The following is a 17,029-nucleotide window of genomic DNA, read 5'->3' on the forward strand; positions in this document are numbered from 1 at the left end:
CTCCTAAGCAAGTTCTTTTCTCTCCCTCCCCATCCTACCAAATACTGGATGTTGTGACTCATCTGTAAATGGTTCCCTCAACTTGATATTTGCTTCCTTTTTCAAAGTTCACTACACTGTGTCTATGCAAGTTTGTGTACGCACTAAAAAATTTCAGACACTTCCATGATCGTTTGCTCACTATTTCCTTTGGACATATTCTTTAGGTGGTTTTATTTAAGCGTGATAAACAGTACCATGTTCTTTGAGGAACATCTAATAGGCTGTTTTCCATTGATGTTTTCAGCCTTTAATACCATAGTTCTGGCAATTCTTTTTCAGGATTTGTGCTATTCATATTTAGAATAACACAGGAGTATCAATCAATGTTTTTTAACATACTTCACACCTCTGCATATATACAATTATTTTTTGTTAGTAACAATTTAGGAAAAGTAGGTGAACCGCACCCTGTGTACATATGGACAGGTAGTGTCTGATATATCTTGAGTGTGTGTAATAGCTGAACATCTTATATCCTTCTACCCATCTATTTTAGAAACATTAGCTATTTGCATGGCCGCTAACTATTTTCTATTATTCGAAGACATAGCATCTCAATATCACAAACCTAAATGTTCTGACAATGCTACAAAATTGCTTGCTCCTTTTGTTCCAAGCTAATACAAAACTATTTTGCAAATTCCCGAAACAACACGCTAGTTATATATTATAAGAGAAATCATAGGCCCAAATATGTTTTTGAAGACCACACTAAGTTAAATCGTGCTTTATATTCAGGGACGGAGGGACTATCTCCGAACCAAAACATCTCGTACAGTGAAGAGTGCACCCCCTGATTTATGCATGCAAAATCAAACAGATTTTCTTTGTGCGATAAATTTTGAATACTAAAGGTCTTTGTTTATGGGACCGAGGGACCAAGGCCTCTCAGCAAGTCAGCATCCGTTTCCCGGAATCTGTACCAAGTTCTTCCACATCAAGTCAGTGTTCATTGGCTGAAAGATGAATAATTAACTGTGTATAACTGTATAACACATTTCCTTAGGCACTGACAATTGCACAAACAAAAAGACATGCTCCCCTCTGTGGCAGGTCCAACCCCAGTTCACAGAGTCACAGCTGTGGATTAGACTTTGTACACTGCTGCCTGCTAGCTCTCCAGCTAAACTGCACGGTTCACTTGTAGTAAAAATGAACGTGGAGCACCCTCTGTTAACTGGACTTTCTAAGATGTAGTGAAACCAAGAATGTATCTATCATGAAATGGCGACATTACCAGGTTCAAATTTTGAACAAGAGAGGTGTGCTGTTTGACTCAGCCCGACTATCTTAATGCACATCATTACATTTGGACTAAACCTACCAATTCTAATATGTTACTCTAAGAGACATCAGAAATTGTGCCATTCCAGGAATAATATCGTCTGATGGGGTGCACCGGAACTTTGGAGTACATTCAACAAGAGGCCCAAAGAAACACTTTTGAAGACTCAATCTAGCCTCACCAGACTATATACAGACAATGCAAAAACCACAAAACTAATAATAGCAACACGGGCAATGTTAGGTGCAAAGAAGTGGCGGCAGAAGTGCGAATTGCGAGAGGAAACAAACAATTGTCGACAGATGGATCAACAGTAGTTATCAAACCTAGGCCATTGAAGTAGCAACTATCCTCACTCTGATCATGCTGCTGGTAGTAGTTGTTGAACGCGTACGACACATTCCCAGGCCAGGCAAGACCTGAGCAGGAGCCACCAGGTAACAGAGAAGTGCAGTCACCTTTGGAGCAAGCTGACGAGAAACTAGAAGAAACATTGGACAAATCCTTATTGTTGTCTAGCACACACCATTTTGATGGAAGGTAATTGACAGCAGGGGCATTCTTGAGTGATTTAGGACCTTGACCTATGTTGGCATAGTACTTTGCCTGGCCATCAAAGGTAAAAATGCCATGATGCCTTTCATAACCTCCACTAGCTATACTCCGTTGATCTTCATCTAAAAGGCTGAAGAGATACATCTCAATTGGAGGGACTTTTGGGCGAAGTGGAGTCCCAGACTTTTTACCCAGGTGGTTGACTAGGCCAGTCATGAACGATTGAGCAATAGCAGGAGTTGCGTTCACAGCTCCATCTGTTGGCCATCCTGCTCTCCCGACAATGATGTCCATGTCACTGAAGCCAGCTTTGGTTAGAGAAGTAACCAGAGCATCTATGCTTGCATCAACGTAATTGTCATACTTGTTTTGACCATCTTTTACAGGATGAGACATTAGTTGGAACAGGTAATAGTCCAATGACATATTTTTGTTGTGTTGAAAGCTCAAAAATGGATCCAGCTCCACCATAAATGGAGAACTGCTGTTAGCAAGAAATGAGAGGAGATCTGCCATGGTCTTGTTAACATCAGATCTGAAGCTAGCTTTCGAGGGCAGGATAGATGCATTCTGGAATGTGTCAGCAGTACAAGGTACTAGCACCTTCATCTTGCCAGACAATTTTGCATGGACTAATGCTTGTTGAACATTTTCTGCTGCACGAACTACAAAAGGATGAAAATTCTGTCCATGACGTAGAAGAAAGGGCTCATCCCCGACAACAATATACCTGTAAAGTCAATTTGTTTGTCAATTTTAAAATACTATTAAAGATACAATTAAAAAACAGAGTTGCAACATAGATGCACATACAGATTGGACACAAGTAATGGCATTATTTAATGCATGATTCACTTCATCTATGCAGTGGGATATACAATGTCCTCATGATACTTGCTCTATAACACACTGCACTAAATAATCATCTGTTATTGCTCAGTTAATAAAGTCAATCTGTTATTTTTTTGCAGAAATGAAACATAATCATCTGTCACAAAAGGTACACAGCACTAAATACCCAACTATGTACTCTTTTCAGCTATTAAGGGTCTAGGCTTTGACATAGCAGTGGACGTAAAATACATACTCTATTATTCTGCTACTTTTGAATCTGATATACGAAATGAAGAATATCAAAAGATAATCTAAATGTCCTCCCAGGTTCAAAGTTGTAACCTAGGAGGATTATATTCACATTCTGCCCATTGAAGTTCTCTGAAATGGTAAATTCCACCTCCAATTGTTTACTTGGTATAGATAAAAGTCATTGTAGCATCCCTCAATCACATTCACCAATCAGGAACCTGTCACTACCAGCATATCAGTAGTGACATTTTGTGGACTTTTCATAGTTTAATTTCACAGAAGAGGTTCTCCAGGTACTACAACCTAGTTATAAGAAAATTCCAGTGAACTATTGCAAGGGAGAAGCACCAAGTTATCTACTGAAGCCAACTAATACATTCAGTAAAGAAATGGTTCCCTTCTTCGATTCAAATTGATCAGCCACACAGCTGACATTATCCAATCTGATTATAGAAATAAGGTAACAAATGCACCGTAGGATCCAGACACCGACAGTAGAACTGCAGTGACTACTGTAACGGGTTGCGAGTACGAAGACTGCAGTCATATTGATTAATCGAGTCAATTGAAAGTCAACTGTGCCCAATTGGTCGTTTTCTGTCGACATGAGAATTAGGTGAACTAAAACCAACATCCGTGCTTCGTTTTCTCTGGGAACATTCGACTAGCAAAAGACCCGTCGACATGAGAATTAGGTGAACTAAAACCAACATCCGTGCTTCGTTTTCTCTGGGAACATTCGACTAGCAAAAGACCCCATAATCCCATTTTAGTAATCTGATGAAGAGGCGCCTACAAATCGTGCATTGGAAGGGAGCTCTTACTCGAACCGCACGCTGGAGGAGTAACGGGTGACATTGTCGTGGACCCACGCGGCGGCGGCCTTGGTGGAGGACGCGAGGGGCCGGAGCAGCGCGTCAGGGATCCCGACGCTGACGGCGATGCCGGTGCCCGCGAGCGCCGCGAGCGCGTCGGAGGAGGCGGCGGCGAGGCGGACGCGGGGAACGGAGTTGGGGAGGAGGAGGCCCCGTACGACCTGCGCCGCCGGGAGCGAGAGGGAGGACGCGAAGCCCCAGTTCACGCCCACCGCGGAAGCCGGCGGTGGCGGCGCCATGGCGAGGAGGAGGAGGAGGAGGCCAGGAACGAACGGCGGCGGCGGGCGGAGGCGAGTGGACGGCATTGCCTCGTGTTCCGTGCGCGCTGTAGGCCTGCCACTACTTCACACTAGTGCGCCGTGTGCGGTGTCGCCGGCCTGTCAGCCCTCTTTCTCCCCGTTCTGCCGTGCGGAGACGGCTAGCCGTAGGCTACGGAGTAGTGCTATTGTTTTCCCCTAGCCAAATGTCAATACTTTTATGAATTTTTCATGAAATACAAGTAATTTCATATTTGACACGAGTATTTTTAGGAGGCAGATTTTTTTGAACGGAGTTTACACTTTATTACTTCGATAGAGATCGAGCCTTTAAAAATTCCAAGAAAAAAATCAATCCAAACAAAATCCATATACATAAGCTTAAAAATCATAAAAATATGACTTTAGAGCCTCTAGTAAGATTTTTGAATCTAAGACATATCGTCATAGGACCTTGGATGCTGCAGTCAAATGCCTCTCAACTCTCAAGCAACAGATCCTAAGAGCATCTCCAACAGTTTGCTAAAAAAACGTTTGCCAAATCTTGTGTGTTGGCAAGTTGCTAAAAGATTTGGCAAGTGAAATAATTTGTCATCTCCAACAGTTTGCCAATTAGATTTGCCAAATTATGAAAAAACAGACCCACCACTATAAACTACCAACTACCAGATCGATGGATCCATCGTACCCGCTACAACCGTCGCGAGGGCACACTGTTGTCTGTGGCGCCGTCTCCTGTTACCATTTAGTTCAACCTGAAAACTAAAAAATTTTCAAGATTCTTCGTCACATCGAATCTTTCGGCACATGCATGAAGTATTAAGTATAAACAAAAATAAAAACTAATTGCACAATTTACTTGTAAATCGCGAGATGATTTTTTGATTCTAGTTAGTCCATAATTGAACAATATTTGCCACAAACAAACGAAAATGCTATAGTAGCGAAATCTAAAATTTTTTCGCATAAAAACGGGCGGCTTCTAGTCTGACCTCTGACGAATTCTCAGTTGCTTTACCTTTCGTCATTTAATTAAATCATTGGCTGTACAAAGTGTCTCATCCATCACTATCAGTAGCAACATGTCATCACGAGCAGCTCTGCAGCATCTCTGCAGCAACAAGCAGGACGGCAAGAACAGGCCAGAACTTTCACATGTCTGGCGGGAATGGCACCGAATAGGCTGAATCGCGCGATGGCAAGTTTTTTTGTCTCTTTTGTTAAATTTTTTAGGATGGCAAGTGCTTTAGCAAATTGTTGGAGATGCTCTAACCACCAGGCACTCAAAATCCATGACCTGGATTGTTGTCTAGCCAAGCAAGCTTGTCTAGATAAGTGATCGAATAGGCTTTGGTATTTGCACTTAACGTATTATACACCATATTGACTCTTATTGTGTTGGGTATCACTATTTCTCCTTTATAATCCATCGCAATAAAACTTCATGCATCTTTTTTCTCTTTTTGAATGTAAACTTCATCAAATTAATCTTTAGGACATCGGCTATAGGTTAGATCAAAATGCTAATTTGTTTATTATTTGCCTTCTCATGTATATGAACTACAAAGACTATCTTTGTATTTGGACTTTGTAAATTATATCCCTAGTGAAAATAAATTTATTCCCATGTTCTATTTTATACATCCAATCATACCCAAAGAAACCCAATAACTAATAGTTTTTTATTTATCCTCAGCTTTTGCACTATTTTGTACATCCACCCACACCCAAAGAAAACTCAACCACTAATAATTTTTTGAATTCTTCTAGAGAGAATTTTGATGGCAACTTCTTTTGCAGAGTTAAGTTCGATCAATGACAGTCGAAGCTCCTCTAAGTTCAAAGATCTCCATTATTTCTTGACAAATTATATTTAAGAAAACATGTGTCATCCTTATTTACTATCAACATACAAGACATCATGTATCACTATCCGTTCCCTGATATTTGATATTCATACATAGAGACAGACTAAACTCTAGAAAAAAAATGTTTCACCTTTGGTGTTGGAGCTGAAAATTAGCAAGTTTGGAGTTGTGCAGCATAAACCTGCAAATACAAGATGCATGCATGGATACCGCGTTTTTGACAGGGTGTGTTGTAATTCTATATTCTTGTGTGTAATCATTTTGCTTTGCACTGAAATAGTCTATAAGGCCCCACACCTCTCTTTTTATATATTGTGTGGATGTTTCATAGGGTATTTGTACTTTGATTTGAGTTTCTTGAAAATCGTGGATGCTTCAGTATTCATATGGATGCCTAACATCTCCGTTGTTTAGTTTGAATGTCAAGAAATGCCTGTTTACCCCTTCTCTTGACGACATTTCAAAAACTAGTTGTTAGCCCATGGAATCTAAACACCTTTTCAAATGGTTAAATCAATTTTAGAAAATTGACAAAAGAGTAAGCCACTTACTTTGGCACAGACTTTTAAGCTGCCCTGCTCTGTCCACTATCCATTGACAACACCGTGTGACAAGCATTACATCTCTATGATTTCACCTTGTCACTTGCTTTAAGATGGTTGCACAAGCAAATAATGGGGAGAGCATTAACCCCCTCATGTGCATCCTCATATAATGTGTTAAGATATAAGCGTATCTCTATAACTTCACCTTCTCACCTACATTGAAATGGTTGCATAAAAAACAGTAGTGAGAGAACATTAACCCCTCGTATAATGGGGGAGAGGACATTAACCTCTCGTGTACATCCTCCTAAAATGTGTCAAGATACAATCGATTGCAGAGGATTCACATCTACATCTTTCTAGGGTTTTCTCTACAATGTATCACGTTAACTACAGAGGATGTACATCCTTACGTGTGCTAAGTAGAGAATTTATGTATGATATGTGGGGGACCAGAGACATTCGCATGTTACTTCTTCATTTCGTCACATAAGGATTAGGCCTTGTTTAGATGTGAAAATTTTTTGAATTTCGCTACTGTAGCACTTTCGTTTGTTTGTGACAAATATTATCCAATCATGGACTAACTAGGATCAAAAGATTCGTCCCGTGATTTACAGCTAAACTGTGTAATTAGTTTTTGTTTTCGTCTATATTTAATGCTTTATGCATATGCATTCGATGTGACAAAGAATCTTGAAAACTTTTTAGTTTTCGAGGTGAACTAAACAAGGCCTTATTAAATTATTGTAAAAGAACAGTAGGATTATTAAACAAGCATTCTACATTCACATAACTCCAACTCCAACCAAACGGTGCACAAAGGACCATTCACGACCAAACAGTGCACCAAGAACTCTAGATAGGCCAAAGTTGTAGCGCGGGGTCACGGATTAGAGTATTCACTCTAGATAAGCTTCCTTCCTCTGTCCAATTCTTGCATCCGAGAAGTCAAATACTTTTAAATTTAATCAAATATATACAAGAAAATTTAAAGATCACTAAATCTATTTTCATAATAAACTTATTTAAAAATATAAATATTACTAATATTTTCTATAAAGCTAGTTAAATTAAAAAAAACGACACGAATGCCATAACAACATTTATTCCATCCCATTAACTTTTTTTTGGGACTGACGAAGGATCTAAGCAGGTCAATTCGAACCGGCAGCCAAAGCCAACCAAGACTGCGTATATGAAGTGAATAAACACTGTATAGCAACGACCTCTGTTCTCACTCCCAAGAAAAATTTGATGCTTCTCGACAGAAGTAAAAGCTACCCCAACACCGGCTGAACCCAAAACATTAACACCGCAAGTAACAAGTTTCAGTGAATTCACGGGCATTTCAGCCACCAAAACCTAACAAAAAAGGAACTGCTTCCAAACAGAACGGCTTAGATCTTAGCTGGTGCTATACAGCAAATCTCATCCAAATCAACCAGTGTAGCCTTAGTAAGCAGTGACGCCAGAATTTGTAATATCAACATCGCCCATTCCTGTATCTTCCTCCTCTTCACTGTCAGCGTCACCATCGACCTCTGCATTTTGCTCCATAAGAGAATCAATCTGGTCGAGGAATAGCTTGTCTTCCCGCTCGCTAACCTGTTTTTCCAGAGAGTATCCACAGCTTTAGGTTTTAGAACATGCACATGAAGACTAGCATGCTTGGAATGGGAATATAAAAGAATTAACAGATATTGAAAAGAACTTACAGCTCTTGGTGGTTCCTTCACTAGTAACTTTCCTTTGTATTTTTCAATCTCTGCTGTACAAGCCTTGATTGCATCAGTGAGAACTGAAATGCCTTGTTCCTGTTCAAAGGCAACACAGAAAAGAAGCAATGATAATTGTTTTATGGGTAGGAAGGATAAGAGGCGGCCTTAACCATAATGCTAGGTTTCAAACTAAAAGAACATTGCAATACATGGGGTCAAATATGACCCATGCTCACATGCATGTACAAGTATCACACTACAACATATAGTAATGGCAAAACAAGGTGTTTCATTCGATAAGCACGCAAATAATGGCTAGCTAATATATTTTCGGACTGCCTAATATACAATCTGTTAACAACAAGTAATAAGAAATAGCATTCCACAGTGATCCAAGCTAGCCGAATAATTCCCTAATTTCTATGAAGGCAAAAATTGTGAACCACATTGATTAAGAACCATGAAAGTCTAGAATCAGAAAAATACTGCACTATAAATTTGGCAGATGCATTTGGTGTAGTTCATAATTGTAAATTACATTGATAAGAACCATTTTGATAGATTACTACATTATAAATAGTGCAGACAATACCACACTATAAAAGCCTGGTCATTGCATTTTGTGCAATGTGACTCCAAGCACAATGCTAACCAGTAAACAGTAAAAGGCAAAAGATCAAAAGTATTGGCAAACAGAACAAGCGCCACAATAACGGTTGGCAGGCCACAACTATTCTTAGCAACATATAAGTGCAGCCTGGAAGGTTTGGTCACATCACAGAGACACAGACGAAACTTTATCAAATAACTCAGCTATAACAAGTTGCCCACATATATTAAGTACTAAGGTAATGCCAACCTTGTCAAGAGTCTGTGTGGTCAGAACATAAAGTGGAGGAGCAACTAGCTTAATCTTCACAGGACAGTTATCATTGCCCGCAGCTTCAGCTTTCTTCATAGCTTGCTGTGAATACAGATATAATTAGTTTTTGCATATACCATTGTCAAATCACAAGGGCCCCAATAGAGGCATTTAGAACCTTAATATGGAGCACTCCATCAAACTGGAAGCATTTCATCTCTATATCAGCACGGATCTTGAGTGGCTGTGGTGTCATCCTCCTCCTTATGTTCTTCACCAGGGAATCCTTAACCTCAGGGGTGACAGCAGGCACCACCTTAGTCACCTATCAGTAATTTTAAGCACATTCTTGTCTCAAAAAGTTCTGTATAAATGCATCTAGAGAAAATCCATAATTCTTTTCAACAACAAAGTATCAACATACGCAGGAACACCACTCCAATAACAAAAACATAACTCTGAAATCAATGGCCATTATTTTGGCAACTGTTTGCCTATACAATATAAACTGCATACGAAGTTAAGCACCTAAACCAAGCTTTACTACTGTCTATCTACTGCATGGAAATTCCAACTTGATACATTCAATGATTCTTGATCAGTTACTAATAATTTGAAAGGCATGCGTTTAACATTAGTTCAAAATGAGTCAACAGGCCAGGATTTACCATTCCAAGGACAAGTATCCATTGACAGACAAACAAACTAAACTATATACAAATTGGTACTGATAAAAAAAGTTCAACAAACTACTGCTATAGTTTTTACATAAATTCCTACTGGTTCCTAAAGTCGACATAGTTTGTACATGTAAACACGTAAAAATGCCTAGTGTTATATAAGGACATGGAACAAGTCTGCAACATCCAAACCTACTTAATCTGTCCACTAAATTTAATCGTGTTCAAACAACATAAGTAGCCACAGGAATGATTATCCAGGTTGCAATTGTGAATGTTAGATTGATTAGGATTGTTTCAAATAACAGATGTCAAGCATAAAAATACCAAACCAATTAATAATCTCAGTGTTATCTACTTAACAAAACCCACAAAGTTGGAAATAACCATTCAACAGACAATCTTGGGGCAAAAACTCAACAACAGGGCCACAAAGTAGTATATGGCTCTAAAAGACTAGAGAGGTTTAATAATAGAATACTTAAAGTTCCAAAAAGAAACTACAATGTACTGTAGCTCTAAGTTTCTTAATATAAGTATTTGATTAAAGGAAGAGGCCTGATAAGAAAAATTAACTTGCACAAACAATAACAATATTAATCTGCTAGTCCTGTTCTGATCAGAGTATAGCATAAAGCACACAGGTAACTTGGAGAGTTAGCGATTTGCAATTCTGCAAGGAAACAGAATTAACCTCCTGGCCGTCTGGGCCGACCTCCTTCTCCTCATAGGTGAGTGCGTCGAGGATGGCGTCAGGGTCGGCAACGATGAGCTTGAAGGCCTCGAAGGCGTGGCCGTACTTGCGGTAGAGCGGCCAGCCAATCCGCTGGTAGAGCGGCTCAAGGTCGACCTCGAGCGTCTCGGCGACGTGGCGCATGATGGAGTGCACGAGCTTGGACTTGTTGTACCTGTCCTCGCACGCGTGCGCCTCCTCCTCGGAGACGCGGCGCTTGGAAAGGTCGATGTAGCCCTTGTCGCGGTCGACACGGAGCACGATGGCGGGCTCCTGGCGGCCAACCTTGATGAGGGAGGAGATGGAGCGGATACGGCGGCGGGAGAGCTCGGAGAAGAGGATCATGCCCTCGATGTTGTTGTACTCGAGCAGGGAGACGTACGCGCCCATGTCAGCGATGTGCTTCACCTGGATCATCACCGCGGCGTCCACCTCCGGGAACCGCTGCTCATACATCCGGCACTCGAGGTTCGGCATCTTCGCTGGGGAGGAGCGTCTCACCGGAGCTGAGGGCGGCGGATCTAGGGTTTGGTTGGGTTTTGGAGAGACGGCGGCGGCTGGGTGCGGGCGGGCAGACGATGCTCTGTGTTGTGCTTGGGGAAGGGAACTTGAGAACGAATCGAACGGCCACGCTATGGGTCGGCGGATGATATCTCGAAAGGGTTTGCGGGTCTCCCCGTTTCCGTTTCCGTTTCCCTTCAACGTTAGCGTAATTTTTAGAACTACTAGTACGAGAGGTTTCCGTTTCCCGTCATCACGTGTGGCTCACGTGAGGGTCCGGAATACCCTCCTCTGCTTCCCTCTGATTCCCTGCGCGGCGCCGACCCTCTCTCTTCTTGGAGGAGGGTGTAAGAAAACCAAGCCGCCGCCGGGGATACACACCACCCAGCTCCTCCCCAGTCTCCACCCAACCCGCCTCTCGAGCTTTCAGAACCGTCCTCTCGCCAGCTGCGGTGCGGCTTCTGCTGTCTCTGTCGCCTAGAGGAGAGTGTAAGGAGAGTAGATAGCGAGGGATGGCTTCCCCTGATCCATCGGCGGCAGGCGCCGGCGCCGGGGGCGAGTCGACGAGCCAGGCGGCGGCCGTGGAGCCGATCCGGATGCCCACGGTGGAGGAGATCAAGGGGCAGGACATCTGGAACAACTGCGCCGTCCGCAGCGTCGTCAGTGGCGTCATGGGTGAGCTCTCTCTCTCTCATTATTACTCGGGCACGAACACGAAGTATGGCATTTCTTTGTGATGAGCTATATTTATCGGGAGCTAAATGTTCGGTCGGTGGCTTGGAGGTTGGATAGTGATAGGGAAATTGAGAGGTCTGGTAGGAGGCAGTTGTTCATTGCTTACATGATTATTTACTTAGGGTGTGTTTGGTTTGAGGAACGAGATGGTCCATCGTCTTCTCACTCCTCACTTTTTTGTTTGGTTTGTTGAATGGAATCGGTTCATCCATCACCATCTCATTCTCATAAGCTAATAATTCATATGCATGTGGAATGGGTTGATTCCACCAAAATTCATGGGAAGAACTCATAATGCACCACCCTTAGCTTTTCCTTTGTTTGTCCAAAGAGTTTGAAACATATAAAGGTACTTTGTAAGTGAGAAGAGATTTGTGTGCTGTGCATCAATTCAGAGTTGGTTTTATTATAATATTTTTGTCTATCTTGTCTTGCCTGTTTAGTGATCCCATAAGAAATTATTGGACAAGATCAAAGAAAAATCATATTATCCTTTGAAACGAAATTTAATGTAAAATGTTATATGGTAATGGTATTTGTTGTGTACTTGCCTCAGGTAATTGCAGAACAAATATTTTGTATTTAGTTTTGTCATGGTAATTGATGGCCATGGAATATACTCCATGAATTGGTTCAACAAAATTTCAAGTAGGTTGCAAAGAATTTGCCCAGAGGTGGAAAGGCTGTATTTAACTCTCTGCACCCTACGATGTTTTTCTCTTTTACCTTCAGTGTTGCTAGAAGCATGTAGCAATAAACATAGTGTTGTTTTTCTCATTTTCTGTGCCAGTAGAAAGAAAGCTATGTTTTTACTATTTGATAATTGATATGATTCATGTCACATTATCATGTTCACTCACTACAATGAATTACAAGGGAATCTGATGCTTAGTTTATTGAAGGAAGCTTGATTTCGAATACTTCATTCTATTTCTATCTACAAAGGCCTGTGCCTGTAACACAAATTTGTCCTGGTGTAACCCTTTAACAGTGTGATTTTTTAGGCACAACATCTGTGTTTCTAAAAATGTGTTATAATACAGAACTAGTAGTATTCATAATGTTTGCTGTATCTATGATCTACATGACCAAATCTTCAGTAGCTGCTTTGTATTTTGGTGTTTAGTACCATAGACTAAAAATCATGTCTTGTCTTACCTTAAGCTAAATAGCCCACAACATCAGTTGCTTGGCCATACCACCAATTATACTCAATAGAGTCTAGTACTCTTGTTAGAAGTATAGCAGTGTGCATTTTTTTTTTCTATGGGTAACTTTTATTAACTCTCTTATCCTTCCTATTCATTAGGAGGCGGTCTTGGTGTACTTATGGGACTATTCTTTGGAGCTTTGGACAACCCAATAATGGCAGAGGAGATGACAGCAAGGCAGCAAATAGTATACACAGCAAAGCAGATGGGTAGGAGAAGTATAAGTAATGCCAAAACCTTTGCAGTCATGGGTCTGATTTTCTCAGCAGCTGAATGTACCATAGAGAAGGTAGATAATTGTAACTGTTTTTTTTTTCATTCATAGATGTTTTGGCATGTTCTCTTCCTATTTATATTTGCATTCTTTGGCAGGTTCGGGCAAAGCATGACACTACCAATACAGCAGTAGCTGGCTGTGTCACTGGAGGAGCTTTAGCTGTAAAAGGTATTTTGTTTGTCTTGCCATCTATGAATCCCTGAGACAATTTGCCAAACTTTTAATTATCAAAATTTCCTTAAGTAAAACGGTAAAATCTCACGGTGCAATCATTGGCGTTGTCTATTGTATGGATTGTGGGGATCGGTATATTTGGCCTCTTAAGCAGCTTTATTCCAGCTACTTGTGCCTCTGGTCTCCTGCCTATATCTCAAAAATTATATAGGTGATATTAATAAGCTGTTATGTATTAACTGTAAATCTGCATTTCTGATCATAGTCTGAAGTTGAAAGGTGTTTCTGCTCCTTTTGTATGTATGACATACACGTTTTCTATCCCTTCCTGCTTAGGTAACTAGCTAAGAATGAGGAGAGGTCTCCTATATTGCCGTTCTGGTGTATCTATATTTGAAAATGTACCTAAGGGAATTTTATATTTTTACAGGTGGCCCAAAAGCTACATGCATTGGATGTGCAGGGTTTGCTGCGTTCTCAGTGGCAATTGAGAAGTTCTTTGACCGGCATACTTGAAATGGGTGTTGTCAATTTGAAGCCTTTTAGCTGAGTATGAGTAGCGTTGGCAGAAGAACCTGGTATTTTGCAACATCCAGTCATCTACATATCATGAAAGATCATGTAACTTTTTTTTTACTATTCCCAATTCCTTGGCTGGCTTCATAGTTATAACTGGACTACTGGAGCGCATAAGAGATCCACCCTGATCAATATGATGCACGATGACATTGACTGAGTTGTTTACTTGTTCTCAAATGTTTCTTTATGTTACTCTCGACATCTGCAGCCAACGGGTGTATATTGTTGCAACCTGTTGGCGTTACTGACTGGAGTCTGAAGTCACTGAACGTTTGTTGCTCTTTCCTTCGCTGCTCCATCACTGCTGATGCAATCAAGTGATCCACGCAGAACTCCTTTTTTTCAGCCTTCTGCATTTTATTCTCGACATCTGCAGCGCTGTATAAGATTTCTCATGTAGTGCTATATTGCCATATAAGATATCTTTACATGTATAAAGGAGAAAGAGAGAAGTGATTAATAATGTGTTGCAAGCTTGCAGCATGTACATGCTTAGCATGTGCTATCTGTATCATCCAAATGTGCTGTTGAGATTTGTGATGTTGCACACTTTCCAATGTTTCACACACTCTCCTCGTTTTACACTACTGATTTTGAATTGTACATATCTCAATGTGTTGTTGGACGGTGTCGATAGTGGCCGCCTAACACCAAAAAGCTGCATTCGAAGTGGTAGTAGTTGTTTTGTGGAACAATTGCCTCGTAATCTAAAATTTAGAACTACGAGAACCGTGCCGTTATATTAGTTGCCAACTCACAACATTTTTGCAAATCATAGTAGCATAGTGTAGACACAGATGCTCATATATGCACACATGGTCATCATTTTTTACGAGCACCTTCAAAAGACTTTTGAGTTATATAAAATTTCAGAAATGACGAGGTTACAGTAGACGTTTCATTGTCGACCAGCACCCACTACTGTTAAATTCTAAAATAAATTCAGCCCATGTCGAGAATATAGAACCAGATAGATAAATTATATCACAACAAACCCAATCAGCTCAGCCTCGTTACATGATGTTTACTAACTCAAAACTACTAGACACTCTTGCATGCATCCACGGTTCCTAAGGTGTCCCCATTCCCCAACAGTGGTGAAATCACGAGCTGAGGTGAATTTTATTGGTGACAAAGGAGAGGAAATAACGTGCTTTGCGGGGGGACATAATAACATGCTAGCCCTATCCGCTTTTGCTCAGCCATGACCTGCCTTCGGAACATGGAGCTAATCTTCGATAATGGCAATGAGCAAGGAAGCTTCATCGGCATCTGGCGCCTGATCATCTGCAGTAAACAGAGGAGAGATTGTCAGTTCAAACTTCAGTACAACTTGATGGCACAAAGGGTCTACATTTTTCCTCAGAAAATGTAGCTTCCGTAATAATTCGAATCATATACCTGAGGGCAGGTTGGCAATGATCTGCTCAACTATTCTACCACCATTCACATCACGCCCCTTCTCCTCGTCCTTGGTACCATGATCAGCGTCGCCGGTGCTCGTCTTGGCATCATCCTCAGCGCTGCTGTGGTTCATGTTGCCATTGGCGCTGTGGTTCCCGTTGCCATTGGCGCCTGACACGGCCGCACCGATCTTGGAAGCCACCGCGCTAAGAATGCCACCACCATTGGCTTCCTCCCCCTTCTTCTCATCACCATTATTGCCACGAACCGCTTCACCATTGCTCGTCTTGGCGTCGTCCCCCCTGCCGCCATGGCTGTCATCGCCATTCGTACCAGACATGGCCATGCCGATCTTGGTGGCCATGGCGCTCAGAATCCCGGCTTGCTCACCTTCCTTCACCTCCTCTGTTTCCATTGCTCCTACACAAATCAATCGGTCAATTGCAAACATTTCATTTCCTGATCCAACTGGCCGCGGAGACCGGAGCACAGACGGGTCTTACCTGACGCGTGCGGTGGCGCAGGGGGCGAGCTGTGCAGCAGCTTCCGCAAGATCCCGCCGCCGCCGCCGCCATCACCGTCCGCCTCCTTGTCCTCGGCACCAGACGCCACGGCCGCATTGGAACCGCCGCCGTCGTCCCCGCTGCCACCGTTAGCACCCGACATCGCCGCGCCGATCCTGGACGCCATGGCGCTCAGGAATCCACCCTCCTCGCCTGGGCCTGGCTCGCCGTTGCCGTTACCGTCCGTCTTCCCCTCCTCGCCGTCGGACGCCATGGTCGCACTGACGACCTCGCCGCCGCTCCCGCCATTGGTCCCGGACATCGTAGCGCCGATCTTGGACGCCATGGCGCTCAGGAATCCGCCGTCCTCACCTGGCTTGCCGCCGCCGCCGCCGCCAACACCGCCGGCCTCCACTACTTCTTGACGCGCTTTCTTGTGCGGCGTCGTCTCGCTCTGCTCCCTCCTCTCCTCCACGCCCACCGAATCCTCCATCTTCCGCAAACGAAACCGCTAGAACTAAGCTCTCGACCAGCACAGCGCAGTATCGAGTGTGGACTCTAGTTAGTGAAGGCACCTACGAAAACGAAGCAGATCAGCCGGAGAGCAGAGGAGGAGCCGTGCCGCAGGTGGCTATTTTTATAGCCGGTCGGCGCGGGTGCTACACGCGTCCGGCGAGGACGGCTGCCCTTCTTGGAGCGCGTAGCCTGGCGCGCGCTGATTGGCTCCTCCTGTGGCGATTTTTCATTTTGTTTTGTGCTTTGGGCTTTGGTTTTTACTACTCCTCTTTCTGCGGGCAGGCGGTGAGATGTCGGGTGGACGGTGGATCGGGAAACTCAGGGCTGTCGGTACAGAGGCTGTGGGAACCTACAAGGACTCTACAAAGTATGAAATACTGTAATAGGACAAGACCAACAACAACATCAAAGTGGCGCAGCGGAAGCGTGGTGGGCCCATAACCCACAGGTCCCAGAATCTGAACCTGGCTTTGATATATTTTTTGTTTGCCCAATTTAGATTTTCTCTTCACCCTTTTCAAATTATTTTTGCCCAATTTAGATTTTTATTTTCACCCTTTTCAAATTATTTTTCCAACCGACCCAATTTCGATTTTCTTTTCACCCTTTCAATTTTTTTT

The 17,029-nt window shown here is 42.5% G+C and overlaps 4 protein-coding genes across 4 annotated transcripts; 1 reads left to right on the top strand and 3 right to left on the bottom strand.

Moving 5' to 3' along the window:
* On the bottom strand, positions 1,245-4,334 carry LOC8081121 (glucan endo-1,3-beta-glucosidase 9). The gene is made up of 2 exons (XM_002467977.2): positions 3,793-4,334; positions 1,245-2,612 (listed from the first exon to the last, which is right to left on the bottom strand). The coding sequence occupies exons 1-2, from the start codon at positions 4,146-4,148 to the stop codon at positions 1,505-1,507; spliced, it is 1,464 nt and encodes a 487-aa protein (XP_002468022.1). The 5' UTR covers positions 4,149-4,334; the 3' UTR covers positions 1,245-1,504.
* On the bottom strand, positions 7,606-11,142 carry LOC8081122 (eukaryotic translation initiation factor 2 subunit alpha homolog). Its single transcript, XM_002467978.2, has 5 exons — positions 10,471-11,142; positions 9,275-9,421; positions 9,094-9,198; positions 8,232-8,330; positions 7,606-8,121 (listed from the first exon to the last, which is right to left on the bottom strand). The coding sequence occupies exons 1-5, from the start codon at positions 10,984-10,986 to the stop codon at positions 7,969-7,971; spliced, it is 1,020 nt and encodes a 339-aa protein (XP_002468023.1). The 5' UTR covers positions 10,987-11,142; the 3' UTR covers positions 7,606-7,968.
* LOC8081123 (mitochondrial import inner membrane translocase subunit TIM22-4) lies at positions 11,261-14,449 on the top strand. Its single transcript, XM_002465365.2, has 4 exons — positions 11,261-11,685; positions 13,055-13,245; positions 13,329-13,401; positions 13,838-14,449. Exons 1-4 carry the CDS (start codon positions 11,523-11,525, stop codon positions 13,921-13,923), a joined length of 513 nt encoding a protein of 170 aa, XP_002465410.1. The 5' UTR covers positions 11,261-11,522; the 3' UTR covers positions 13,924-14,449.
* On the bottom strand, positions 14,827-16,578 carry LOC8084026 (uncharacterized PE-PGRS family protein PE_PGRS54). Its single transcript, XM_002467979.2, has 3 exons — positions 15,894-16,578; positions 15,388-15,810; positions 14,827-15,273 (listed from the first exon to the last, which is right to left on the bottom strand). Exons 1-3 carry the CDS (start codon positions 16,384-16,386, stop codon positions 15,215-15,217), a joined length of 975 nt encoding a protein of 324 aa, XP_002468024.2. The 5' UTR covers positions 16,387-16,578; the 3' UTR covers positions 14,827-15,214.

Source organism: Sorghum bicolor, chromosome 1 (assembly GCF_000003195.3).
Source record: "Sorghum bicolor cultivar BTx623 chromosome 1, Sorghum_bicolor_NCBIv3, whole genome shotgun sequence".
NCBI classification, from domain to species: Eukaryota; Viridiplantae; Streptophyta; class Magnoliopsida; order Poales; family Poaceae; genus Sorghum; species Sorghum bicolor.